Raw genomic sequence first — 27,448 nt, forward strand, 5'->3', positions numbered from 1 at the left:
TTTCACAGTTTGATGCTCAATGCCTCAAATGCACCAAAAAAAAGGAAAGAAAAAACGGACGAAAAAGAAAGAAACCAAGCGATGAAATGAGCGCTAGTATATGTAGCTTGCTTTTTTATCTTTCCGCCCCCTTTCCCTTTCCCCAGTGTAGGGTAGCCAACCGGTCTCAGTCCTGGTTAACCTCCCTGCCTTTCTTGTATCATTTTCTCTCTCTCTTTTTTATAAGCCAAAAAACCACTGCTGCATTTACACGCACTTTTGTGCCTTTATTGTAAGCCTCTCAGAACTGAATTAAGGCCTGTGTACACAGTTATTTTCTACATGGCTTTTCGCGACAATGTCTTCGCGGGAGATTTTAGATGAACATGAGGTTCGTCAGGTAGGGGTATCTCGCAACTTTCGTCTCGTGAAATTGTGACTATTGGATGCTTCCTCCAATTCCAAAATGAAGCATGAAACAGAAAGCACGCCAAGTTAGCATAAGGCTATCATCTTTCTGTTGCCCGGTGGCAGGTAGTGTAAACAATAAGACCCATACGACAAGTGAATTACAAAAAGTCAACGAAGTTTTATTCACAAAGAAAGAAGAATCTATGCCCGTAACTGCAACCAGTGGCTGCGGCGTACTTTTTCAGCTATATATGGAGCAGTATTAACGTGTAATTAGCACCAAAAAGGCAGCAACGAACAGAAGCGCTCGTTCAAAGTTCGCGCACCTAATACCGAAAACGGAAGTCTGGCTTTCTCAACAACAAAAAATATAGGCCAAGCCTAAAGATGCCGGCCAATCCGAAGGTAGTGCAAAATAAAAAACAAACCACATGGTGCACTTGTGCCTAAGAAGACCTTTTCTTTCTTCGATGTCGACCGCTGTTAAGCCGCCCCTTTTTTAAGCCTCTCTATGGTAGGCATCTGCGCCTGCGCTACTTTAAACGAGCAAGGATTACACAGATGTTCCAGTCTTGGCAAATGATTTTAAAGAGGCCCTGTTCCCTGTTACTACGGGCAAGTTATGAGGGCGACGCCCTTGAACAATGCAATAAAAGCATTTACCGTACAAATCAATTGAACAGCTTCCAGTCGACTATGCCCGTCACACAAGTGGCCCTCTGCTAAGCAATATCTGCGTAAGTGCGCGCCGTTAGAACGTGGCAAAAAACGTCGAAATATTTGGCACCCTTACTGCGGTGGGAGTGCAACATAGCAGAACGATGTACGCCGACAACAACTTTGGTATTTCGCAGGGGCTTGCCCATCGGACCACTTTAGGGCACTTAGACGACGGGCCTTTTACAGAAGCGAAGGTCCTGGTACCATGGCCTCGAGCGTCTAGAATGTTCAAAGCCGCAATCATACTGCCGGGCTTCTTGAGACGCACCAGCCTGTATGAACGATTGTGGCGAATAAAGCCATAAACACTTCGTTCTGCATGGGTAGTCACGTACAAGGGTTAACTTCTTTCGGTCTCAACTTTCACTTCCCTTTACCTATATGTAGAGAGTAGCTAACCGGAATCAATCTTCTGAAGTTCTCTGCCTTTCCATTATCACATCTTTCTCCCTTTACAACAAACTGAAAGGGGAAGGATGTGGCGCGCGTTTGATCTCGGATACCAGGCTACGTGTCCGCAAGAGGAATTGAGGAAGTCCCTTGAAAAACTTTCGCCCCCCGCTTGCCGTCTCACGTGACCAAGATCTAGCTGTCAGGGTATGTGACTTCTTGATGGGGCTCGTTCAAACTAGCTCTTTACCTAAGGAACAGCATGTATATGTGGTACTTGAGGTGCACCTCACATATAGCTGTACACGCGCTATGGCGCAGTCACGAGACACCCGGAGGATTTGCTTATCGAGCCAAATTTCTCGAATATAGGAGAAATTTAGACTTGAAGGCCATCTGACAAGTTTTCTTTTCTTGGTATATCTACACACCCCATGTCCGTGGGCACTCATAAACGGCGTTTTTCTCCTAGCATATTTCACGCACATAGTTATTAGTTCAGTTAGCAAATTTGAAGCAATGCATAACCTGTTTTCGAAATGTTCTATGAAAGTAGCCGAGTGAGTTCAGTCCATGTGGTTATTCGGCACAATTCTTCTTCTTTCTTTTGGGGGGGGGGGAGGGGTAGTTTAATGGAATCGTGGTAGAAAGAAATTACGCCAATATGTACCGCTGCAGGAGACGTGTTTCAAGCGGCATACGGCATGACACACCAACATACGACACAGCGCTCGAGACAATTGAACTGAACTAATCAGCTAAGTTCGCAATAAAAATAAAAATTATCTGACTAGCACCGGACAATCGAGAAAAATATACCGTTGGCCATATCCTCCAACGACGTGTTCCTTTCAGTGTGGTTAATTTAGTTATGGTTGCATAAAACGAACAGCATGACCATGCAACGGTAACCGCTACGATGACATTCGTAAGCGTCACTCAAAATAAAGACAACAAAAACTTGGATTCTTGCATCGGCGCTCATTGCTCGGAAAGGATTGATGAGCTTAAGTGGTTCGAGAATTCTCGCGTAGGCGACGAACGTTGCGCATGTTTAATGCAAGGCAATAAACATAGCCGCCAGCACTTGCGCTCGGCTCTGTGGTTAGAGTGACTGATAAGTGCGGCGCTGTAGGTCAGCAGAAAATGCCGCGGCTACAGTTTTCCTCTATGCGCAAGAGTTTCAGAGACGTTACAATGGAGCGCATGCCCCCCAGGCAATTGTTTAAATCAAGGTAACGTTCCGCTATTTATAGCCGCATAATAACAATAACCAATCTTCTTCAAAATTCGTTTTTCCCAAGAACGATTTTCGAGCGTAATTTGTTACCACCAGATTTGGTTGGCCGCAAGACTGGGGATTCATTTTATGAATTATCGCGAGCCCCACAATAATGCCAACAAAGGCACTGCGGGTAATATCTGAAATAAAAAATAAGAAGAAGAAGAACCATAAGTACCTTGCATTGGTGGTATTTAGGCGAAGGGATGGCGCAAACAACAAGAAGTTATTCTGTAAAGCAGCAAACTGAAGAAGAAAGTTCCTGTGCTGCTATAAGCCCGCAATGAAATATTACACATAATAAAATTGATAATAACCTGGCAACCCATAAAGAACCAATCTATCGCAACAGCATTTGGATGGATGAACGAAACACAGTAAAAATGTGCACAAAGCCAGAAAAAAAAACGGGGCGGGGGGGGGGGGGGAGGGGGTGGCGTTGGAGGCGCACAGCCAAGTAATCAGTCTAAGTGGACTACGCACACAACAGTGAGGAAACGCGGAGAAACGGATGGGGTCTGATGCTGAGATTGCAAGCAGCCGGCGATCCACAACTGCCTTAGTTCGCCGTGGGACCTATACTTGCTGTCTACACGGAACATTATACACATTTTTTTTTAACAACCGCCAGACTCCAGACAACGGCTCGAAACGAGAAGGACATTCACTTCAGTGGGGTGGCTACGGTCATTTCATCTGCGCCAGGCAATCACTTTTAGAGCCTGCCATCCGCACCGCTTTCTGTAGAATTTGAAACCTTTATCTCAGCATTCAAAACAGAGAGACCATTGCAGCAATTGGAAGTAGGACGCTGGCAGTAAGCAAGCATGCATTGCTGAGATAGGGTTACAAGGCTAGAAATGCGAGTTTCGAAGCGGCGTTGAAGGAGTGTAAATAGCTGTGAAATACGGAGTGAGATATGGATTACGCGTCGGAAATCCGTAACAGCACCAAGACCGTTGTTACGCAACCGATGGACATGAATGACGCTTTGAGGTGCTGGCCCATTCTTCAGAAGAAAGGAGTATGTGGCGCCTCTCGGTATAGTGCAGAACTCATATTTAGTGAGTGTGTTTTCTTTTTAAGTCACGCTCCGTTGAATTTTGATGTATTGCAGCCATTAGGCGACTGTTGTTATGGCAGCCAAGCGCCTTCAACGATATTGAACGGATGGCAGGCAGGATGCTCTCGAAATATTATAGAAAATTACGAGTACGAGAAATGGGAAGTGCGCTAATATTTTACGCTTGAAAGGTAGATAAGGTACCTTAGGCTTGCTGTTTTGCATTTGATTTGATATTTTGTTTATCATAATTTTCGCGAACCATCTCATATGGTGGTGTAACGCGAATACTACACAAGTATACAAAGCTAGTGGCAGCTGTTCCCTTGCTGTTTGACCCGCTATCCACTTTTCCCTAGAAAAATACGATCGTTACAAAGCAGAACTCATGGAACTCAATCAGCAGATTTTGATGCGAAATGCCACTGATGTATACAGACATTCGCTGCTACAGCGGCTCATTTCATTGATTCTTTAGTTGTCATACGCTCTCACGAATCTACCTAATTAAGATGTCATGGCAATTAAAAACTATAGCACATTTACTTCAGCTTAGATCCCACCCAACTTTCACATGATCATGACTTCACAAAACAGGTCCATTCAATAATAATAATAATAATAATAATAATAATAATAATAATAATAATAATAATAATAATAATAATAATAATAATAATAATAATAATAATAATAATAATAATAACAACATCCTTTATTTCATGAAAATAGTACAAGTTCCAAAACCGGTCAGCCCAAGCCATGAAGGCTTCTGGGGCTGTACCCGGCAGTAAGCGACAAGAAATAAAAAAAGAAAAAAATAGAAAGCAAGGTTAGCAAAATTTATAGATCCTCAGTGGAAATCATGCCTCATATTCTCTTGTATATGCCGTTTAATATGCTATTTATTATAGTAAACTGAAGCAGAAAAACATACCGAGAATGTCCCCGCTATCTTCGTTTTCAACGTTTAATATTTGTTTATGCCTAAGCAGAATAGCCAGTCTAATTTTAGTAAGTGGTGCACCAAAATAATTCTTATGGATTTAAGGTGGAGACCAAGACGTATAGTGGTACGTTCAAAGTGCATTTTCTGCACTTTGAAACTGCATTTTCAGCTGCCCACTTACACGTGAATACCCATTACCTATACCTTCAGCAGTACAATGACTGACCGACGCAGTACTCATACTAGACTGGCTACTTAATTAGTCCTAGTTTCATCTTGATGAAGCCGCCAAGGATTCCAAAGGCGTCCAATATAGCACTTCTTGTAGAGGGGTTAAGTTTGCATGACGGAGAGAAAATAAGGTTTTGTTCATTTTCGGCGGTTGCGCTCGGAGCCCGTATTCCAAGGCCCCAAATGTCTCCGTCACACACTTTGCTTATAGAGCAAACAAAAACTAAAGATCTAATAACAGGGACAACTCACTCAAATAGCATTTAGTTAGTTTTCTGTTACGACAAACTAATTCGCTCTAATTTTGCCTGCCTATCATTTTTGATCAACAGGCTCGGAAAGCAAATACGTCATGCTACGGACGGGTGAGCTGATCATTCGCGAGGTGTCGGCCTCCGAAGCATTCCACAGCTACCGTTGCCAGGTGCATGACGCTCTCACTGGTCAGAGCCATCTCAGCAGCACTGCCGGGAAAGTGATCGTCACAGGTGAGTGTGTACGCGTAATCTTGTATTATTGTCGCCGTATATTTATTTTATGCACTTCAACTTGCCGACAAAGTAAGTTCACTATTCTCGTGCGTAAGTGGAGAAAACATACTTCACTCAAGGGTGGAAGTATTCTCGATTAATAATTGAAGAGGAAGAAGTGGCTAATGCAACTATGCTCGCGGACGGATACGAGTTACGATTGCTTACTTTTTACTTTTGGAACACAAGACGGAACGCAGTGAAGTAGACGAAGACTCGACCAGAACTCGAGATCACTTTGGTGGAAGTCAACATTCAATTACCCGGGCAATGGTCTTTCTATTATAGAAAAGCTGATTTTCATTGACAGAAACGCCAATGCAGCGCTGTACACTGAAAGGCTTAATATATGTTTTTTTAACGATAGAGATAGCGTATTCATCCATTGGTGCGCTGCATGTTTCTGTAGAATTTAAAAAAAAATATTTTGTTTGTGGCTTCAATGTTGATATTGTGCAACATACTGGTAAACGGCGTAACCTCGTTCGGTGGTGAATTCTATGGCTTCTGTTCAGCAGCGGCAAGCACGGAACCCGCTGACATCGTTTTGCGTGTGTCTCAACTCAACATAGTTGATATCCTCGGAATTATCAAATGTTTATTCTACTGCATCGTGAACTTGCAGCCGTGGTTTTTCGTCCAGCCGTATGAACTGCGGAAGACGCCGTTTTGTTGCTGTGATTCATCTTCACCTACAATAAAATTACAGTCAACTACTACTGTGAGTTAAATCTACTGTCTAAGTCAAAGTCAAATCATCTAAAGTCAAATCTACTGTCTTGCCTAAAAAAAAACTTGCCAGGAACGCCTTTCGATCACCTCATGTTATCATTATACCATATTTATTGAACAATACCAAGTATATGAAGATATCGTGGAGAAAATCGTTCGCAGCAATTGCAACTAAACAAAAATAAATAAATAATTACTGGCAGAAATCACAATGAAATGATCTTGTCACGCAGTTTTACACCCAGACGCACAGCCGCCACTCTCCGTGGCTTATGTGATGCTAAAAACTAATGACAAAACATGCAAGATTGTGCGCACCCGTTGCTGACTTTTCGTATCATATGCGCTACTTCTGTTTTGCTACAAGGCATTTTTTTCACGCATATTTTTGAAACAAGAAATATCGAACTGCGAATAAGATTGATTAGCTAACACACTTTGTATTCGCGCTGTTTACATTATGTTAAGCTGGAATACGGGAATAAAGGCATAGCGGAAGCTTGCGTATGAAAAATAGAGGCACCTACTCGTCTTAGTGGTGATCCATCATTTCCGAGAGGAACAGAGCTGCTGCCATAGAACAAAAGATCATGCTGCGTAGTTTCTTGTTATCGTAACAGAGGACGGTGACCTAGCAACGAATTGCGTAGACGAAAGGAAACTGTTAAACTTCTTAACGCTACCCTTACTTGCAAAGTGGGCACAAGTGCAGGCATTCAATAACTGGCAAGTCAGCAAACATCTCGACTAACGGTCAGGCGTTGAGTAGTACCTGGAAATATGTTTTGATGAAAATGTTACAGCCCCCCTGACAAACATGTGAAAAAAGAGAAGCCAAAAAGGATTGAGTAAGCACAAACTTTGCTCACGCACACACACATTGTTGAAAGACGACGCAGCTTTCAGAGGTCGATATGAAAGAAGGGTACTGGAACACGGAAGCCTGCTACTTGATCGATCACTCAGCTTCCGGTAGACTCCTTGTTGTTCTTTTTTATCTAGCTGACTTATCCATCCGAAATATGATAAGTACGTTATTAAGTTAGTTCCAGAATGGATGATTGATTACTCTCAAGTTTGCGACAAGCCTACAAGTCAGGCTCAAACAAGCGCTAACACAGTGTCTGTCAAGCTGGCTTATTAACTGACGAGATTGAGTGATAAGGCATATTAAGAGCGTTCAAATGAGCCATGGAAAAACAGTCATAGAGATGCAGGTAACTCAACGCTGATATTGTGAAAGATCGATATAGCAAGTCTATGTATTAGCTTTCTCTTTGTTCAATTCGAGCAGATGTGCGGCAAACTGTTCGTAGTGTTTGGGCTTCCTCTTTCTTTTTGAGTATTTTCTTTCCTTACCTATAGTCGTGACGTATGGCTAAGTATTAGTGTGATTTTCTGGCTGCGACAAGCAGTGAAGTCTTTCAAATAAATTAAAAGCTAAGAAAAATTGGGGTTGCTGTGTAATAGCAATTGCTTAGGAGGGTGAGAAGGATGAACTGCGAGGATTGAGACGAAATATGTCACGTACTTGCGCTTTGCAGATGACATTGCAACCTTGGAGATAACTCACAAGAGATTGAAGACCATGAATAAGGAATATTTAAGGGTACATTTGAGGAGCAATGTGCAAATGACTGAGGTAGCTTTTGAGAGCCTGGCAAGGGAACGAGAGTTTGTGATCGGCAGTTACTCACTCGAACCTCTTCAAGAGTGCCTTTATTTAGTCAGATGAGAAGCGGATCTTGAGAAGGAAATTTTCGGAGGAGTAAAAATGCGTTGCAGTGCGTATGACGGACACCTCAAACGTCATGACCCGAACGTTACTAACGCCCCCGAAAAAGAAAATCTGCATTTGGGCATTCCATCTGTACCTAACTGTTGGTTTTAAATCTGGGCGCTGGCAAAGAAACTTCACCAAAAAAGAGTAGAAACACGACCTCACAGCGAAGAAAGTAATGAGAAATAATAAGTGTGACTGAGAGAAACTGAAAAAGGGCGGTACACTTTAGTAGAGCAAGCAAGCGGAACTGATTTCACAGATGGCGCTAAGGGGAACAATTGCACTCGAGTAAATCGTGTCATGCGTAGAGCAGAGACAACCAGTCATCTATAACAGCGACAGAATGGATGCCAAGTGAACGGAAACGCCGTCAAAGACGACAAAGGATTAGGTTGTGCGATGAGAACAGGAATTTCGCTGGCATAGAATGCAGCCCACTGATGCGACCGGGGTAAAAGGAAATGATTGGGAGAAGCCTATCTCGTGCATATAGACATGAAATTTTATTTTAATGTTCTTCTTCTTCTTCTTGCTATTATCATTATTATTATTAGTAGTAGTAGTATTAGTAGTAGTATTAGTAGTAGTAGTAGTAGTAGTAGTAGTAGTAGTAGTAGAGGTAGTTGTTGTTGTTGGTGTTGTTGTAGTAGTAGCAATAACAGTAGCAGTAGTACTATAGTTCTGATTCCTGAAGCGCATTACCGCGCATGCGTTAAGGGCCCCGTGTCACAGAAAATCCAGCGTCGGCGTCCGGCGTCCAGCGTCGACCACTTTTTCGGCAAATATCCCTTCGAAGCACGGATACCAAACCGCTCTTTTATCAGCAAAGTAGCCCATACCTTGTCTTTCATTCTTTAGAAAGTTATTCCACGGAATTTTGAGAATGACCATCCACAAACAGACGTCAAGTAAAACGAACACCGACCGCACCTACATAATAGTCTTCTCAGGCTGAAATATTAAAAGTGTGAACTAAGTACAGTAGATCGGCCCACACAACAGACCACGTTTCTACAAGAAAGCTCGCCTAGGTGCGTAGTCTTCGCCGCCAGCGTTTGTCGGTGAACATTACGGTTACATAAGCTGCAGTTGCCGGGAAGCGTGACAAGTAGTCAGTGATCTTTGAATGCTATCGACGTTTTACTCTTAAAGGCAAACCTTAGGCGTCCTCCCAATTTTTTTTTTACCCACGTAGTCGTGCCTGTCGTCTCACTACCGTGGCTCTCAAATACGCTTGCGTCACGGACGCGAAAGTAAGCGCAACAGTAAAGCATTTTGGGCGCACTGAGCATTGCATAGATCAATGCTAATGGGAAGATAAAATGTATTTCGACCTTTCGCCTGAGCATACCGATTGTTGCGCAGGAAAAAGTGTAATTCATGAAAAAAGGCCAATCTGGTGCGCTTGCAGATGAGAGTTATTTTTTTTCGCCGGATAGACTTTACGAATATGTGACGAAAAGTAGTGAATAATTTTTTTTTACGCCTATCGATAAAAAAAAATGTTTGGACATCAAACTGTTAATAGCACAAATATCTTCGCATGTCTTAATGATCTCTACGAGCACTGTGCCAAATGCGATAAAGTGCCATTCTCAATAGATCCGACCTGGGCACAGCAGCTGACGGTGCTCAGTTCAATGAAAGCACCGAGCTCCTCCACGTGGCCGCTTCAAATGGATTTCTCGAAAGGACCTGCTGCGGAGAATGGGTCCGAGCGGACCATTTGGCTTTCGTGGAGAGACTATCAACGAAGCACTATCTTGGATTCTGGTGTCATTAGTTGAAGGGAACCTTTCTGCTAGGAAACATGCGGAAGAATTCGCTTACGGGAAAGTCACTATACCTGCATAAGAAGAAGAGATTAAACTAAACGACTGAGGAACACCGGAGTTCGCGAGGGCATTTGACTGCACTAGAATACCCTTTGAAGCAACGGCCTGACTTCAAATCTGTTTTTTCTTTTTGCCACCCGATACTTTTCGTTTCTTGTCAGAGAAAAATGGGGAGGGGGGCGGCGAAATATTCCACGGAGCAGAATGTGATCTTTGGTATTCACGGTATTCACGTGCAGTAACAAAAAAGCATCTGAATGTCTATTTAGGCGTAAAGAAAGTAGGGAGAAAATAATAAATCGTAAGGAGGTGAAAGGACCACACATTCGGTGACATATCCTACGCTTAGGAAGAGTGTGAAACGATGAGAAGATGGATTGCCGATAGGGATAACGCAGCAAAACCAAGAAAAAAGGGGACGTTACCTCTACTTGTATTTTTTTGTATCCTTCTATAAATGAATTTCTATAGTATGGAAGTTGATCCAAGCAGCAGAAGGTGTCCCATGACTGCACTAGGTCACCTGATCGCTTAACTTAAATTCAGGCATCTTGGAAGGGCGAAGTACATATCGATTTATTCAATTATTTCATTCTGATAGCTATATAAGTGCCTCCAAAAAAGATGATATGATAAAGTCTCATAAAAAAACAACAACTAATAATGCTGCCATAGCCGAGAAGTCATGTTGTATTAAAAAAAAAAAAGACCCGAGATTGTAGGCACTTCCACAAAAACAAAAACAAAAAAATTTAAAGACCAATGCTCGAAAACGTTTCTGCTATTCTCTAACGTAGCGCCTTTTTTTCATGTAAAATTTCATCTTAGAACATTGTGCCGTAGAGATAGCTTTGCCATTTAACAGTTGGCACGTAGTCAACAATGCAGTATGTTCACTCTTAGCAGAATAGCTTCTTTTTACACAGGGCATACGCCTCTTGATTTAGGAGCATACAGCAATTCTAATGATTAAACGCGCGGATCCAACGCAATATTTAAATGTTGCTTCAGGAATGCTGTTACGGAAGTTTGTTCCAGTTAGCAACGTAATGGCCGTACTGGGTGACACGTCTCGTCTCCTGCAGCTGTTAGCCTGTCTTTGTCACTTGGATGAAGTTGATGTATGATGCTTGTTGAAGGGAGAACTTTCTTGAGAAATGTATGCACGGAGAAGTGCGACGTAGTTTAGGGTTAAATGTAAAATTTCTACACCTCTTTCGTTCCAGTGGCGCGTCCCAATTATGACAGACTGGCGAAGAACGGCCACATGCCCATGCACATGCCTAGTTGCTTCAACCCAGTGACCCAACTTGTGTACTCGGAACCGCCTGTCGGATCCGTCGCTGTCCAGGACAGATTTTGCAAGGATGCTCCCCCTACTTGCACGCCAATGCACTACGCCAGAGTGGAATGAACCACATTTTATGCACGCCCGTTTATACACCCTGGATCCAACCTTGAGCCTCCGACTTCCACCAAGACTTCCCCGAAGAGACGCGACCCTTTTGTGTAGCCTACAGTTGGGCGTCGCGTTTATGAGTGCGTACGCGTTCGGCATAGGGATGGCCGACACCGCAGAATGTGGTGATTACAGCGACTCCGAAACGATTCGTCATGTTCTTTGCCAGTGCCCGCAGTACAGTGTGCAGAGACAATCGCTTTCCGTCGTGCTGAGCCAGTTGGACGACTAGCTTCTGTCGGAAGAAATAATTCTGAAACATCGACGCGACTTAACGTCGCATCAGAAAGCCGTGCAAGCGCTATTGCGCTTCTTGAGATCGACCGACTCGTCTGAACGCCTGTGATTGGAACGCCTTTCCTGTTACGTGTTCCTTTTTTTTACTTTTTTTTCTTTTATCTTCCTGTTCCTTTTTTCTCCTCTCGCTCTTTTGCGCCATTAAAACGTATATATAAACCACCCCAGTGCAGGGTAGCAAACCGGAAACTCACCTCTGGTTAACTTTCCTGCCTTCTCTCTCTCTCTCTCTCTCTCTCGGGAAGGTACCCAGTTACCGAAGTTCTTTTTTCGGCTAAATACGTAGCTGGCCCCCTTCTTCGCCTTGTTCATTGTTTGACGCGCCTTCTTGAAGAGGCACATATCTGGTGGTACACATACAGTGGTGTAGCCAGTGACTCAAACTGTACACTCGGCAAGAGAGCAGCTGGTATACGCGAAGTTGGCGAGAAGAACCAAATAAAGCTTCGGCGTCATATATGGAGCCATATATGTGACGTACAGTTTCACTATCGCCAATGGAGTTGTCTCAAAGAGCAGATAAAAGGCCAGAAATGCTGAAATTTAAACTAAAGCGCGTAGGAAGTCGGTGCTTATTCTGGTTAACATCTCTGCCTTCTCTCTTTATTCCCTCCTCCTCTTCCTTGCCAGTAACTGAAACACCTGAATGTTTGCTTCTTGCAGAGCCTCTGGGCAAGCTTGCACCTCGTATGATGGAGTCCCGTAGATCTACGCAAGCGCAACAGGGCAAGCAGGAGGTTCTGCCATGCGTTGCCCAGGGTCATCCGTCTCCTCGGTACTCTTGGTTTCGCCTCACAGGTGACTATAAGAGTATCGTAACACAGAGTCATGACAGCGAAGTCCAGATACCCGTGAAGCCCTCCGAGAAGGTGTCGTTATTATCGGGGGGTGCTGTGCTGACGATTCACGAAGTTGTACCAGACGACGAGGGAAGATACCTCTGCTTTGCCAACAACTCGGCCGGACAAGACAAAGCCTACACGGACCTCTTCGTGACTGGTAGGTGTGCGGGATCAGACTTTCAATGAGTAGTAAAAAATGACCAGATTTGTGACATCCTTCGTGACTGAACACCGGAATAACAAGCTTATCAGCGGTAGTTCTATACAACGTTTTCCTTAGTAAAGGAGACAATAAGTTAGAGAACGAAATCACAGTTTCAGTCCTTTGAGTGAAATTGGCCCTCAAGTGTTATTTAACATGATGGACCGAGTAAGCAATCCAGTTAGCGTAGTAGCGTTCAGACCAAAGTGTGGCATCCTCACGAGCGAGGATGGTGCTCATTGCAGGCGAAGCTTGGCTTACAAAGGTATGCGGGCAATTGTTGCGCCTGAAAGTATCGTTAGGAAATCTAAAGATAAAGCTATTACAGAGGTAATCGCTGCGTGAGCAGGTCCATCTCTACCAGAACCCATCAAGGCAATTATACAGTGCGGAGGTAAACTGCTTCCACTTCACGAAGTACTCACTCAGTATATCTAATATGTCAAGAGCGATCACTGACATTTAGCGACTAATGCTAGAAGCAACGACTGACGCAACAGATCAAAGACATAAAGACGCTTCAAGCAGAGGCGAAACGTATCTTTCCTGAAAATAATATGTCCCCGTGGGAAGCTTAGGACGACACGCTGCATAATGTTGAAAGCATACGCCTGCCACTGTGCTTTTGGTGTGATGAAGTGTGACGTGCATCCTGCTACAGTGGCGGAAATAGTACATGCTATTTCTGGTTGCAAGCGAGAACACTGCTACTTTTCTTCTCACTTTCTTTTCGTCCAGCCCCGCTGTCGGCAACCATCGGTCCGCCTGTGCAGCATGTGGATGCAGGCAGGAGTGCTAACTTGAGCTGCAGGGTGTCTGGGCGTCCTGTAGAAGGAGTTGTGTGGATACACAACGGCGTGCCTCTCTTTGCTTCTCCCTCGTCATCTGGCGGCACTGGGACCGGAAGTGACAAGATTACTTCCGTTTCCGGATCCGCAAATGTGGCCCTGCTGTCGCGGGATGTGCTGCGCGTCGCACCAGTGGAGCGCAGGGACAGCGGAATGTACCAGTGCCTTGTCTATAACCGGCAAGACTCGGCGCAGGGAACCGCTCAGATCATAGTCACAGGTTTGTCTGTCATTGGCTGTAACTTTACCTTTGTTTCGTATTTTTTTCTTTGAGTTTGACCGTCGAAGAATATTTAAAACAACAAGCTGCAGACGTTTGTTCTGGAAATTATGTAGGAGACGCCCATAGTTGCGTAGGCTTTCACATGAAACATCATTATACTTTCCAAGGCGTTTTGATAACTTGGCACTGGCACGCTGCTTCTCGTAAGTGGTCTTGCGCTCAACCATGAGGCTCGACGCTAGGAGGAATTTTGCGGCCATACCAACAACAAACGCTCTGTAAAAGCGATGCAATCGCTAGGTTGGGCATTGAGCGTGTTTAATTCATTTGCAATGTGTTTGAGAGCAGCACGGTTGCAGTGCACAAGGGAGACGTGGGGTCAGCTTTTCTTTTATATCTTGCAGACTTTCCTGGAGATGCAAAAAGAAAGTCACGCACAAGTAGCACGCTGGAAACAATTAAAATTGTTGTTTTCAAGTTCCTTTCAAAAGTTTGTGCTCGTTTTATCGTCGTTAGCTTATTGTTTACTGATACTGTCACGTGTAAATCGCCTTGCTCTTTGCCATTAAACGCTTTTCAGTAGGACTGGAACAAACAACGCTTAGATTGGACGCAGTGAGGACGACAGACATAAGCGCTGAGCTAACAACCACTGGCTTATTGCGGGGAATGCATTATATGCAAAAAACAGGTTCAACGCAGAACATCAACAAAAACATGGCATTTGTGCAGGGATAGGATTGAAATCATCACATCACGCGCGTCGTGAAAGCAGGCTGGCACATCTTTAACAAATAGTTCATCTCGTAGCTATGAAGGGAAAAAGAGGTCACAATGACGCAAGAGTTTCCGTGTGAGTAGATACAAAACGATTCGTTTGCTTTTTACATCTACCTAATATGGTGCATTTGTACAAGGTAGGCTTGCAGCCGCGTTCTTTGCCGTGCTGGGCTAACTGACCGGACACTGACCCTTTTAGTGAGCACGCATGCTCTCTCAGCCCGTCGTTAAAACATCGGCCTGTATGGCCAATGTGGCAACGCTCGCACGTGAACGGAATCTTACAAACAACTGTGTAGGCACAGTCAATAAAAAGGTTGTGTTGTTTCCCCGAGTTTAGTTTTCTAGTAACTTCCTTATTAACTTTCTGGCATAGCGCCGAGCGCTTGTGCTTTGCGCTGAACAGAACGCGTACGCCTATTGTACCTACGACCTTTTCAATCTCTGTGAGACCTCACAGAAATAGGGTATGACGGCTGTGCTCGAATGAGGTCCTTTATCCTGTGTGTCGCGTCCAACCCTCTCCCTGGCCAGGTTCACCAAAAGCCATTCTAAAACAGCCGTGAGAAGGGCTATATTATAACCAGCTTTATTGAGCCGGTGCACCGAGTCCTCATTGTTATCACTTGGCTGCAAGATGCTTCTAATGCGTCCAAAATTTCTTGAAATTATTGAAAAATAAATACTAGAAATTTTTTTGCCGCACCACAGCGTGGCACGACGTAGTGAAATCTTCCGGATTGATTTTAAGCAACTATGGTTCCGTAACGGGCACCAGGCGTCCATGCATGCTCAACAGCGCAATGCCGCATTGCGCAGTTGAGCACGAGTTTGTTGAGCACGAACGCTGGTGAAGACGAACGACGCGTAGTTGTGGCCTGTCATTTTTTTTTATTATCGTCACCGATTATGCAGAGATAGAGTTTCCTCTTATCAGACTGTGTGAGCAATATGCATCGATACGCCTGTACATCATCGAATGGGCTGTAGCACCAGCGATTAATCTGGCATGTGCGTTGATACGCCTTTAAATAGCCGACAGACTTCAACCATCAGTTCAGACTTCTATGACCGCGCTCGCGGCTAACGTTGCGATTCATGTATTGCTTCGTTTTCTGGGCACAGGTTTGGCCCAGTAAAGTTACACCACAGTTTTACCACAGACCCAAGGTTATGCCATCGATTACTTCTTCGCCATCGTTATACAACGCGACATCTGGTGGAGGTTGTGTAACACGCTGAAAGCTCGACGTGTCAATAAAAATTAAATGCTAATTCTCAGTAGTGTTTACGAGGAATTTATGTTTTGAGAACTCTCAGGTAGCGATTGAAATAAGGCAAGCACTTACCTAAGGTCGAAAGAAATAAACATGTAGTCGATATTTCGAGGGCCACTGCGGTTCTCCTGTGCGCAATGAAAATGAACGCGATAAGGTTACGCATGGCCACGCCTCCCACGCTGACCAAACCCTCCGGACACGAACGAGCATATAGTCGTATCTTGTACTGTCTATCATCATACTCACTCCTTATGCCCATCTTTTCCTATTCCTCCCCTTCCCTCTGAGCAGCGTAGCTGACTAAAAGAATGTAACCCCTGTCCGACCTCTCTGCATTTCCCCATTAGTTCACCTGCATCTTTCTCTCTCGGGATGTAAAATAGCGTCACTTGTTAATGCAATTTACACATGTGTAACACTTTCGTGATCTCTGAAACAAAAGCACACGTGCTTGCTAAATTTACCAGAGGCAGTTTGACAAAAGTAAACCGCCAGTCGATAAAGTAGCTCCAACTTTAATGCTTATTATGCGATACGCTCTCCGGAGCCGCACTTCCGCTCGAAATCAAGTGTGAACTTTACTTATGCATATTTATGACGTTGAATTTGCTACTCCGGCATTAGTGGTTCAAGCGCTACGTCATTTTAACCGGTATGCCGACTAAATCAGACACGCCTCAGTGGTTGCCCCTCCAGGCTCGCTCCACTTTGTCTGGCGCTGCGCGGAGCGCTCAACTACACAAAACCCGGGCGCAGTGTCACCAAGGCGCAGTGCGCAGCCGTGTGGCAAGACAGTTTCACGACGACGCCGATGGGCTGGAAGAGTAGCGAGTCTGTGCTCAGTCGAACGTCTCGTTTTTCTTTTCCTATAGTTGTTTGTCTCTCTCTCTCTCTTTCTGTCACTGAGAAGGGAAGCTCTCGCCTCTACGTTGCACTGAACCGTAGCTAATCGAATTTGCAATTTAGGCAGCTCAAGCCGTTTCTTATGCCACGCAGACTTGTGCCTGGCCCCACATTAGCCTCTTCCGTCGGAAGTGAGCGAGACAACAAGATTAGCCGCGGTGCTAGAGCGCTGAAACAGTCGGCTGCTTCAGCCGTGTTGTTTTACTGGCACGCAGACAGGTCGGAGGAGCGGTCGCTAGACGCCGAGGTTTGAGCAATTTGTCTATTGCTTACGTACGAGCAGCCGCCAACGCACGTTCGTTCCTAGATGCGGGAACATGGCATTCCCGTATAGCGAGTGGCATGCATCGTGTGCTGGCATGCGCTAACCACTATCGACGTCCTTATAAGTGACAGTCAGAGAGTTACTCGTGCACACAGGTAATTAGTGCTCGTTTTCAGCATTCTGAAGGCACAGCTTGGTTATGAGGAGTGCCGTAATAAGAGATTCAGTATTAGTTTTGATTAGCTTGCATAGAAATCTTGCGACAATGGCACTTTCCCATGCTCCCGTGAAATCGGACTCCAATGACGCGCGGAACACCGCAGTCATGTGAGACTGCGTTAGACGTATAAAAGGAAATAAACAGACGCAACACGGAACACTTAGGCTGGGAAAGAAAACCAAGGCGGCAAATACGAAAACTCTTCAGATTCAGAGACAAGAAATGCCTAACGATTAAGCAGGCAACAAACAAGCAATAACCAACAATAGGCAAGACGAATAATGAGAAATCTCTAATGAAGCAATTCCTAAAACGGACGCGGAAGAGAGGTTGGTAAGTTGAAACAAAGAATAACGTAGTGTAAGGCAGCTACAGTGACTACGCGCGTAGTAAATTTAAGCCTGCAGCGTATTTGAGAGCAAACGAGGGTAGCCAACGTTCTACTTGACAGTTAAAAGAAGTGGAGTTCAGCAGAGCATGTATTGCGTAGGGCAGATAACCGTTAAGGGTTAATGGCAGATAAGCGTATTAGGGTTACGGAATGAGTACCAAGGGAAGGGAACCACAGTCGAGGATGACAGAGAACTCGTTGGTCTGATTAAGTGCTAGGTTAGAAAATATCCAGAAATAATATGGGCTCAGCTGGCGCAAGACAGGATAAAGGGGAGATCACTGGCAGAGGCCTTCGTCCTGGAGTACATAAAGATTCGTACAAACATTAGTAGAAGGAACTGCGGTGAACATTTTACTGTGGGAACAGTGTCCTACATTAGACATAAGCATGGGCTGAAGAAGAAGATAATAATGACGATGAAGAAGAACAGTGTCGAACACTTTCACTGACTAGTTGAATCAGCCTATCAGAAACAGGAAACAGGCATTAAGCCGAATCGCTCTGAATTCTAGGTGCATGCATAACAAGCTCCTTCGACCCGGAGTCATTGTCGCCTAAGACAATACTCGTTCGTTTATCAACGATGAGAGCATTACTCGGCTCACACTTTGCCTAACGTCTGCGTCGACTGAAGGCCATGTAACATCCTTTGAGTAGGAACTAAAGTGACCATGACGTGATTTGAAAGTTAGCGACGCATTGGCGTAAGCACATTAACAGAAATGACGTCACATATGCACTATATTACAAAGATAAGGACTGCACCGGTGCGAAATTGTACGCCTTGCGAAGTGATTCTCTCACGGAAATTTTGTTGTTGCGTTTTAACGAAATCCGGTGCATCGTATTATGAGCCATGCCACCGCCACCTAACATAAGAACTACGCACACATTCAAGCTGCGTAAGGGGTAGCATCACCTTCGTAGTACATACGTAAAAGACCGAACTTGTGAACAGTGTGCATTGTACCCCGCTAGGATTGTGCAAAAACATGTCTGTACTGCTAGTTTCCATGACTTGTCACTACAATTATCGTTTTTATGTATGACAGAAGAGTTTTATGTATTGCCGTAAGGCTGAAATGCTAATTTTTATGCATAATTTTCCTCCGTTTATATGACAGAGGACGCTCCAGTGCTAGAACATGCGTTTCCCGAGGTCCAAGTTGCTCCTGGTAGCAGTGCGTCCCTCAAGTGTTCCGCTTCGGGGAATCCCCTGCCCCAAGTGACGTGGACTCTCGACGGGGAAGTGGTTCCCGAGCATTATCATGTCCGAATTGGAGACTACGTCAGCAGTGAACGGTATATCTGTTATTCCCATCGTTTGTGTGCCCTATCGTACTTATCACCGAAGGTGTGCACAGAGTGTCTAAGCGCTACATGAGTAGTACGGCTCCAATATTCCCAGCTCAAATTCATTATAATGCTAAAGAAACAAATGAAAAAAAAAGAACGGGTACGCCTTCGAATTTGGTCTGGCGTAGTTGGCTTCTTTGACGTATACCAACAATATTAGAAACAAGTATCAGTATTCTACAACTATATAGATCACCAGATCCTTGAAGTTATCGATAACCTATGAGAATGCATGGCGTTGCTATCTGCAACTGATTTTTTTTTTGAGGAACGACTTTCCATGCAATATACGCACTTGCATATTTACTTTCACTAAATGATGAGCCTAAAACACAATAAGCATATGACAAGTGCTGATGAGAAGAAAATGCCTGTTTTTTCTTTCATTGACTTCACGCTGCGCTCAAGGTAAACTTTGTTACATATCGGGACAAAAATCAAAATTTTTCGGTCAGAAGTTTGATAATTTTCGGAAGCCATTGCCTCGGAGAAAGCGCGAGCGCTCCCTATTGCGTCCTCTCTGGGGTTATTTGTGCAACAAACTTTGAGCAATGTATTATAACAGAATCGTCCTGTCTCCTTATTCATGCGTGTCACCTGTCTCATAATCACCTGCACCAGTCACCCAAGAAGTCTTGTACACAGTTACAGCAGTCTGTCAGCTGCCTCTCTCCAGCCCTTACAGTCCACGGCTCATAATATCACTGCATAGCGTCTTTGAAAAGCTACTTTACTTTTATGCAGATAACTGAATTGCTTTTGTCTTTAATGAATCGTTCGTTGTGTGTGTTCCCTCCTTTCGCGCTGCGAATTTTCGAGCAGTCTCTTATTAGACTCCACGGAAGATCTTCTCGCTTTTCCCTTACTGCCCAACTTCCGCATTGGTACTATGCGACCTGCAGCGCGCATTAAGCCTGCAGCGACTGCAGAATTCGTTTCCTTCCAATAGTTGTACAACTGATAACCGACGGAATTTGCCTCTTTCTGCACCACAAGCTACGCGTTTCTCGCTTTTCACTCTTTTGCCCGCCCAGCCTCGTTCACAGTTACGTGAACCTGACAAGCGTGCGCGTGGAGGACGGTGGCCTCTACTCGTGCGTGGCGCGCAACAGTGCCGGCCAGGCATCACACTCGGCGCGTCTCGTCGTGCCAGGAAAGCCCGTGGCACGGAGGCCCACGGCGAACGTGACGGCGCTGGCAGGCCGCACGGTTCGCCTGTACTGCCCCGTGGCAGGATACCCCATCCACAGCATCGCTTGGCAGAAAGGTGCGTACGTCACAGAGACGCCTTCTTTTTTTTTTTTGTGGACTTTGAAATCACGAAGAGTTGACTCATTACTTGCACCCCCGCGAAAGTCTGAGATCGAGATTGTTAACCTTGTATAAGGTTAGCTCTAACTATAGAAATGCGTGTTGCATTACAGTCGTAATGTTTAGGTTAGGTTAGCACCCACAACCGGCATACGTACCGAAGATTGCTGCTTTCTTTTTCATGACTTCCCAATTTGTTCCAGTTTTATTGAGCACAAACAGAAGCACGTTTCACAGCTTATGCATATGTGTAGGCCTATTTAAGGCTCATTAACAATTAAACCGGTTGGTAGTGCTGCCATACGTCGCTGTGCAACATTTTTTATGGTTGTGTCTTACACGTCTCTGTATTGCTTTTATTCGCTTTTGCTGCTTTATTTCTTTAAGTTGTAATAAGACCTGCTTTTAGTGAAATGAATCGCAGTGACTCCCAGTGATCGGCGGGGTGGGGGAGGGGGATTCATCAGCACTTAATCTTTTTTTCCCTTAAAGCTTTCTAAGTTGCTATTAAGCCACATTATTAGTTAAATTTGGGAAGAAAGCTGATGATAGCATTTGCAGCTCCGGCAATATTATTGTCCTAGAATTAAAGGCTTCAGTTGTTTTTTATCTTGGGCGTCTTCAAATGTCTCGACCAACAATAAACGAATACAAAGAGTAATGAAGGACTGGTTTTTGCCGTGCAGGGCAAACGCATTGGCCACAGGCTAAGATCTTTCTGTTTAGTAAAAAGACATGAACTACAGCTGTTTTCTTCTTTCAGCCAATAACCAAAAATGTAATTTCTCCATCAGAAAATACTATTCGGAGTCTCCAGCACATTTCCCTCAAAAGAATGTACAATACAGCCCTAATAACTAGTACGAGTAACCGATGTCATTTCATGAATAAAATAGGTTTATCCGTGAAAATATAAGGCTCCATGTTAAAATTATTCTTTTTATTAGTTTCTGCGCACGAGACTATTTCATACAGCGTTAGAGTCATGGGTCATTTTTATACTTCGGCCAGAAGACATTATTTCATACACGGTTGAAGTTTATGTTCTCGCTGAAAACTTTGACGCGCTTTAAGCTTGGGTACCAGTATATCAAGTGGGATGCAGACAGCTTGGCTTGGCGCACTATTTGCGTTGATGTATACTTTCCGCCTGGCGAAAACGTAAAGTCAATCTTCGCAGAAGCATTTCGCTCTATTTTACAGTGTAAGCTCTTACAGAAAAATGCAGTCGCGTTTAAAATATATAATGTAACCACACAAGAGAGAAACGATGCCAGACAGGACCCACTCGCTCGCTCAGTTACAACATTTGAAGCACGTCGTGACGGGAGGGAAAAACTTTTAACGACAGATTTCTGGCAGCGATATGAGTCAAGCTTAGCAAATGTCTCATACTATAAGCCCGTATGGATTTTTATTTTCAGTATTTGAAAACTGTAGCGTATTATATTATGCGAAGAAAGACTTTACTTTTCTGTTTATTCATTGGTATTGCCGTGATTTCACTTTAGGTAATTTTGAGACCAGGTTGTGCGGAACTTTCTTCTTTTGTTGCTTCCTTTTGTTTAATACCTTCAGTACGCTGTTCTCAGTTTCCGCACTTTCCTGAAGCTGTTGAGCGCAGCGTGCAAAAAACTTGCTTCTTAAATTGCAGGAAGTAATTTTCCGTCGTGTAGTTTTAATCTTACAACTTGACGGTGTTGCACTATGTTGCCTTGGCAACACGGCTTCTTCTTTTGCGAACTTCTCCAGTTTGCCTGCGGCGTAAATAAATACCTGCAACACCAGATGGTTGGTTTATTTCTGAAGCCTCATGCTTTTTGGTGTACCGCACCTTTCTCAGTGTTTCATGCATGTCTCTTGCCTTACTTCCTCGACAGTGTGCTCAATACCAAATGCAATTCTCCTTTCAAAGGTATCCTGTTTTTTTGTGTGTGTACTCTTTATCACTCTTTAAAAGAGGAACGCGTTCCAGCAAAGGCTTTTAAACTATGGAGCTGCTGCGTTTCTTTATGTAACGTAAAAATTGTGCTCGCACTGATAGTATCTCTGTCTGGCGGCTGCGTTCAGTGCATCAGCTATGTAATCACAGGCTGAAGTTGTGCAATATTTTATTTGAACTGACGGGCATATGTGGGCCACTTAGTTTCAGTGTTGCATCAGTTTTGCCTTTGTGTAGCTACAAAAAGGCTTTATTCTGCGGAAGTAAGTTAAATGCAATAACAGTTTATGTATTTCACAGGCGTTACAGCCAGAGTCAGCATTTCCAAACAGGGAATCTTCGACCACATGATGTGGCCCCGACTTGTAGGTGGTAGAAAAACTTTCTTTTCGCAGCCTGAGATTGCTGACATAGAGAGAACGCGAGTGAGCGTAGAGTGTGCGCGTGAACGACTTCCCTAATGGGACTTGAGCTTTCTGTCAATGCACCTCTCTTCAGAGCTTCCCATTTCTACTACTTCGCTCTTTGTTCACTCTACTACTTCGCTTGAGGGTAGCAACGCGGAATGTTATGTTGCATAACGCACTACTCAGGTTTCTTTCACATTTTCAGCTTTGTGACAAAATTCGCTCCTGCTGCCAAACCAGGTCAGCAGGTTAATCTGACACAGGGAGGATAAGGACATTGACCTTCATTGTGTAATTGTTGTCTGGCAGCCTTCTGTAGGAAGTTGCAGGTATTCTTTGGTGTTACCGCGCTGCGCCGCTTCTCGTTCCATGTTTTCAACGTCGTGCTTGGTGGCGTCCTCGTGCACAGATGGCCGCTGGCTTCCCCAGAATCATCGGCAACGCAGCTTTCCCAACGGCACCCTGGTGGTGACGCAAGTGCAGCGTAGCCAGGACACCGGTTGGTATGAATGCACGGCTCGCGACGCGCAAGGGAACACCGCACGAGGGCAGCTGGCCGTGCGTGTCATGAGTAAGTCGCCAAACGTCGCGGGCAGTGAAATGTGGACACTGAACTTACTTTTCCTGCCCTACCGTTTATGATGTATGCACCACAGATCCTGTGGTACTTAGGAAACTAAGACGAGTACAGTGGGCAGTTTAAGCGTTTACACGCGTGATCGAGCTTGATGAGCTAAAAGTTTCCTTCACGATTTCGCGTACGACCTCCCTTGGGTGTTCATGCTTACCAACGCGTCCTATCATGGTCTTCCTGGGGAGCTGACGTAGCTCTTCTCTTTTATTGTGTGGTGAGCGAGCGCTGCAAGCAACGACAGCTTCGTGCACCTGCATTGGCCGATTTGGTTACGACGAACGGGAGCTTTTCGAATAAAGAAATCACGGCTCTAGTAACAAGGCAAGCGGTGACCATTAAGAAGGTGGTGTGGGGTATTCGTGACAGCTAACGACTAAAATCTCTTATTTACATGTTTTCCGGCCAGCACAAGTATATCGCATTATTAATAATTAAGTTTCCTCGAGGGATCCTTAACGTCATGGTTTATTTTTCAACACTATGTAGCGCAGGATTAGTTTGATGGCTTTGTGCTTCAGACAAATCGGCCGTCAGATTGACCATGCTTTTAATTTGTGATACGAAATTGACCAACCACCTTTATTTCGCTGACACATTTGTCTGATATCTACTCCAAAGAAGCGTTCTTCTGTATAAGAGCGTTTTTGGGCAATTGTGGCCGTTGCTCTGACATAAATTGAGGCAAAACGCAAAATTTGCGTACTATTAGCGGCAACATGCGGTGGGGAGGGTTCCTTCTTTCTAAAATGGCAGCGTGAATAATTGAGCCTGATACTGTGAAGGAAAGTTCAACGTTTATATTAATTTAAGAAAGGCGATGTCCGCCTGGTAAATAGCAACAGCGTAGTCAAATAAAACCAGCATTCCCTGTGCACCGAAGAAGACGTCCGAAAGTACTGCAGCCGGGGACGAATTGTGATGTTTCGCAGTGCAGTTTTGTTCAGCACTGTCCATGTACCTGTAAATATATTGTGGAAATAACATGAGTATGATCACGAGTAATTTATCGCAGTAACTTTAGGGCCATAATGTAAGCGCCGCGAATTTCCTCACGATGCTGGGAAGTTTGCTGAGCTTTATTCCCCGGTACTTCATGTACTGTACGGTATTTCGGGCGCGACATTTCGTTTGAGTTCGTCGTTCATTATATATTCAATTAATAAGCAGAAGTTTGATCCTTTGAGTAGGGGGTGCGTTACATCAAAGTAATTTTCTGGGGGCATAGGTGCTTAACTGAAGCTTCTTCGCTGCCGCATCGGAGTAAACACGCGCATGAGCGCATTTCTTCTATGGATTGCCGCCTTCGTAAATGTCATAGGAGGGATATATAAATAATGAATTAGCCCTCTATAGTTATTTCAGAACGTTTTCTGTCTGAAAACCGTAAAACGGAATCGGCATGTACAAAGTCCTTAATGAAGTGAGTTGGACGCAGCGTCCGTCAACGTTCGTTGCTTCTTTTTAATGGAGTGAAAGGTGAACTTGACATAATGTTTGCCAGCTTGAAATGCACGCTATCAAAATAATTATTCTGAAGAGAGGTCTTGATTAACAATTTCAGATGACCCTAAAGCAGGAGCTTTCAAAACCGGCATGAGAAAACCTTTCAAGCTGGTCAACAAAGGAGTTTTCATCAATTTTGCCCAAGCTTCTAAATATATGCGATTCTCTTTCGTATACATTCGCTACGCTGACTTTCAAAACGTTAGACAGCAATGGAAGACGCTATTACCATAATTTTATGTTTTTTTACCTGCTAATTGTTAGCCGCAACAACATGATGTTAGGGAAATGGTGGTGCAGCCGTTTATAGGTCATCTCACATTACACCCACTTATTGCTGTCACTTACTCGCTCACTCACTTAGTCGCTCGCTCGCTCACTCACTCACTCATTCGCTCACTCACTCACTCTCACACTCACCTTCTCATATCCCGGTTTTCCATGCCTGGTGTCTTAGCACGACGCTCTCGGCACTATATATGCCTCAGTACTTCGACTAAGTAGGTGCTCTTGCCAAATACTGACTTTTACACCTACGGCTGCTTGCTATTGGTCCTCGGATAACAGTTTACGTCGTAGTGCCAACCATTACATACCCCTTGTCCAAAACAGAGCGCGACTACGCATTGATGACGACGATGTTTTTTACTGGGATATCCTTGGAAATGGGGCGGCGACCAATAGTCACCTAACCTGCATGAGCTAATCAAACAATCCACAGGTACTTATCAGTCCAGCATTTTGCCCATGCTTCCTTTAACTCTACTCTCTTCCTTAAAACCTCTATATCTACCTCGTATAGTTACCTATGCCTGTAACTCCAATGCTGCGCGCAGCGCCACCCGTGGTGAGCCCGTTCAATTTTCCGGACGACCTGACTGAAGGCAAGCGAGCGGGCGCAGCCTGCATTGTGTCTGATGGAGACCCGCCCATCTCCATCGGATGGCTCAAGGACGGACGTCCCCTGGACGAGAAGGCGTTAGGCGCCACCGCGTCACGAACGAATGATTACACATCCTTCTTGTCAATCATCGCTGTCCGCCAGGAGCTCCATCGCGGCCTGTACACCTGCGTCGCTTCTAATCCGGCAGCTTCGGCCAACTACACGGCTCCTATGCTGGTTCGCGGTGAGTGCATGTTACATGCTTTAGGCTGGAAGTTAAATTCATTGCTAAACTTAATTCATTGACAATTTACTGTGGTCTACGCATGCATTTTGGTTTCCGTCTTGTGCTCTTGTTCTTCCTTCTTAGGTCATGCGTAGTTTTATGTTTAACGAATGGCTGTTTCTTTCTTGCCGTCTTTCTTGGCTAAAATTTTCAGATAGTCGACCCTTTCAGTGGCCAAGATTCTTATTACTCGCAGCAAGTAAAATATATTAAAGCGCAAGAAAACTGCGTATTTATAACTGTTACTTGCTGTTGGCAAACGACAATACCATATTACGCTCATGGATTGGCATGAATATGCTATGAATAGGGTGTTTACAAATTATTAAGCATCGTAAACACATTATGGTGGGCCTCTGAGTCTGCCGGCTACCCGCGTTGTCTTCAAAGGCGAAAGTCTCCGCGCATTCAAATGACATAGAAACAATTTAATGTACCAGCATTCAGCTGCGGCATACCTTATAAAAATAATGTTTTTCCTTGCGGCTTTCGCCCACAAAGTGTAGCTTCGGCAACCTTATTTTTTTAATATTCATTGCAATCACCCTACAGTCTCACAAAAAAACATATATATATATATATATATATATATATATATATATATATATATATATATATATATATAAGAACAATAATAGAACAATAGCAAGGACTTATGACATCAGACCCATTGCCATTCGGTCGAGCTGACGATTCTTTTCATGCGAAACACAGAATATGAAAGGCAGACCTTTTTTTTAAAAAAAAACAATAAAGATTTGAATGTGAAAGCATGCAAGTTGTTGTAATGTCCTCTCTCCTGGACGTGTTTAACATGTGAAGAATCGTTATTTTAAAAGGTGCCGCAATATATTTGTGATTTCATTTTTTGTGTGTGTTCAGGATGGCACTTATCGTTTTCTTCGCTATTTCTTGTTTGGGACGTTTCTTGTATATTTCATATCTATCATCCTCAAATAAATTTTTCATCTGTGCTCTGCAGTTGGCCCGCGGTGGCAGCACGAACCCGAAGACAAAGCCGCGATACTGGGTCATCCTCTAATGTTTGACTGCCAAGCGCATGGCTTCCCGATCCCAGTTATCCGATGGAAGAAAGAACGTTGTGAGTATTACTGCTAGTCAGTAACTATGTATATGAAGAAGCATTTTACAGCAGTGAAAAGGAAATTGAACTATTCTCGAAATGAAGGCTGGTTTGTGGGGGCGCAATGAAACGATTGTACTGAATGGCATACGCGCGAACAGAAACCGTGTGCACGGTGAACTTAATTTTTATATGCAAGGGAATCCATTTTAGAAGCAGGGATTATGCAGCTTAGCGTACATTTTTCTATTCCTGAGATGCTTTCTTTGGGATCTTCATCTCTTGTACGCTGTCGTAGGGACGCATGCTCCGCCTTGGAAGGATTATTTATGATGTTATTATTCCTTTATTCCCCGAATTTTCATTGTTTTCAGTTATAACCAAACATTCCTTCAAATGCCACCCGACTCCTGGCCAATCCCCT

The 27,448-nt window shown here is 44.2% G+C and overlaps 2 protein-coding genes across 2 annotated transcripts in view; both read left to right on the forward strand.

Annotated features, from left to right (window-relative positions):
- LOC139057703 (cell adhesion molecule Dscam1-like) overlaps positions 1-12,689 on the forward strand; it is a 58,996-nt gene extending 46,307 nt beyond the window's left edge. The window contains exons 5-6 of the mRNA XM_070536444.1: positions 5,358-5,513; positions 12,325-12,689. Coding sequence (XP_070392545.1) covers positions 5,358-5,513; positions 12,325-12,689 — 521 coding nt within the window. The remainder of the gene's footprint in view (positions 1-5,357; positions 5,514-12,324) is intronic.
- An 899-nt stretch (positions 12,690-13,588) lies between these two features.
- LOC135899133 (cell adhesion molecule Dscam1-like) overlaps positions 13,589-27,448 on the forward strand; it is a 101,935-nt gene continuing 88,075 nt past the window's right edge. Inside the window, exons 1-6 of the mRNA XM_065428404.2 lie at positions 13,589-13,773; positions 18,743-18,920; positions 20,009-20,241; positions 23,044-23,205; positions 25,608-25,898; positions 26,923-27,042. Coding sequence (XP_065284476.2) covers positions 13,707-13,773; positions 18,743-18,920; positions 20,009-20,241; positions 23,044-23,205; positions 25,608-25,898; positions 26,923-27,042 — 1,051 coding nt within the window. The 5' untranslated portion in view covers positions 13,589-13,706. The remainder of the gene's footprint in view (positions 13,774-18,742; positions 18,921-20,008; positions 20,242-23,043; positions 23,206-25,607; positions 25,899-26,922; positions 27,043-27,448) is intronic.

This window comes from Dermacentor albipictus, chromosome 3 (assembly GCF_038994185.2).
Source record: "Dermacentor albipictus isolate Rhodes 1998 colony chromosome 3, USDA_Dalb.pri_finalv2, whole genome shotgun sequence".
NCBI lineage: Eukaryota > Metazoa > Arthropoda > Arachnida > Ixodida > Ixodidae > Dermacentor > Dermacentor albipictus.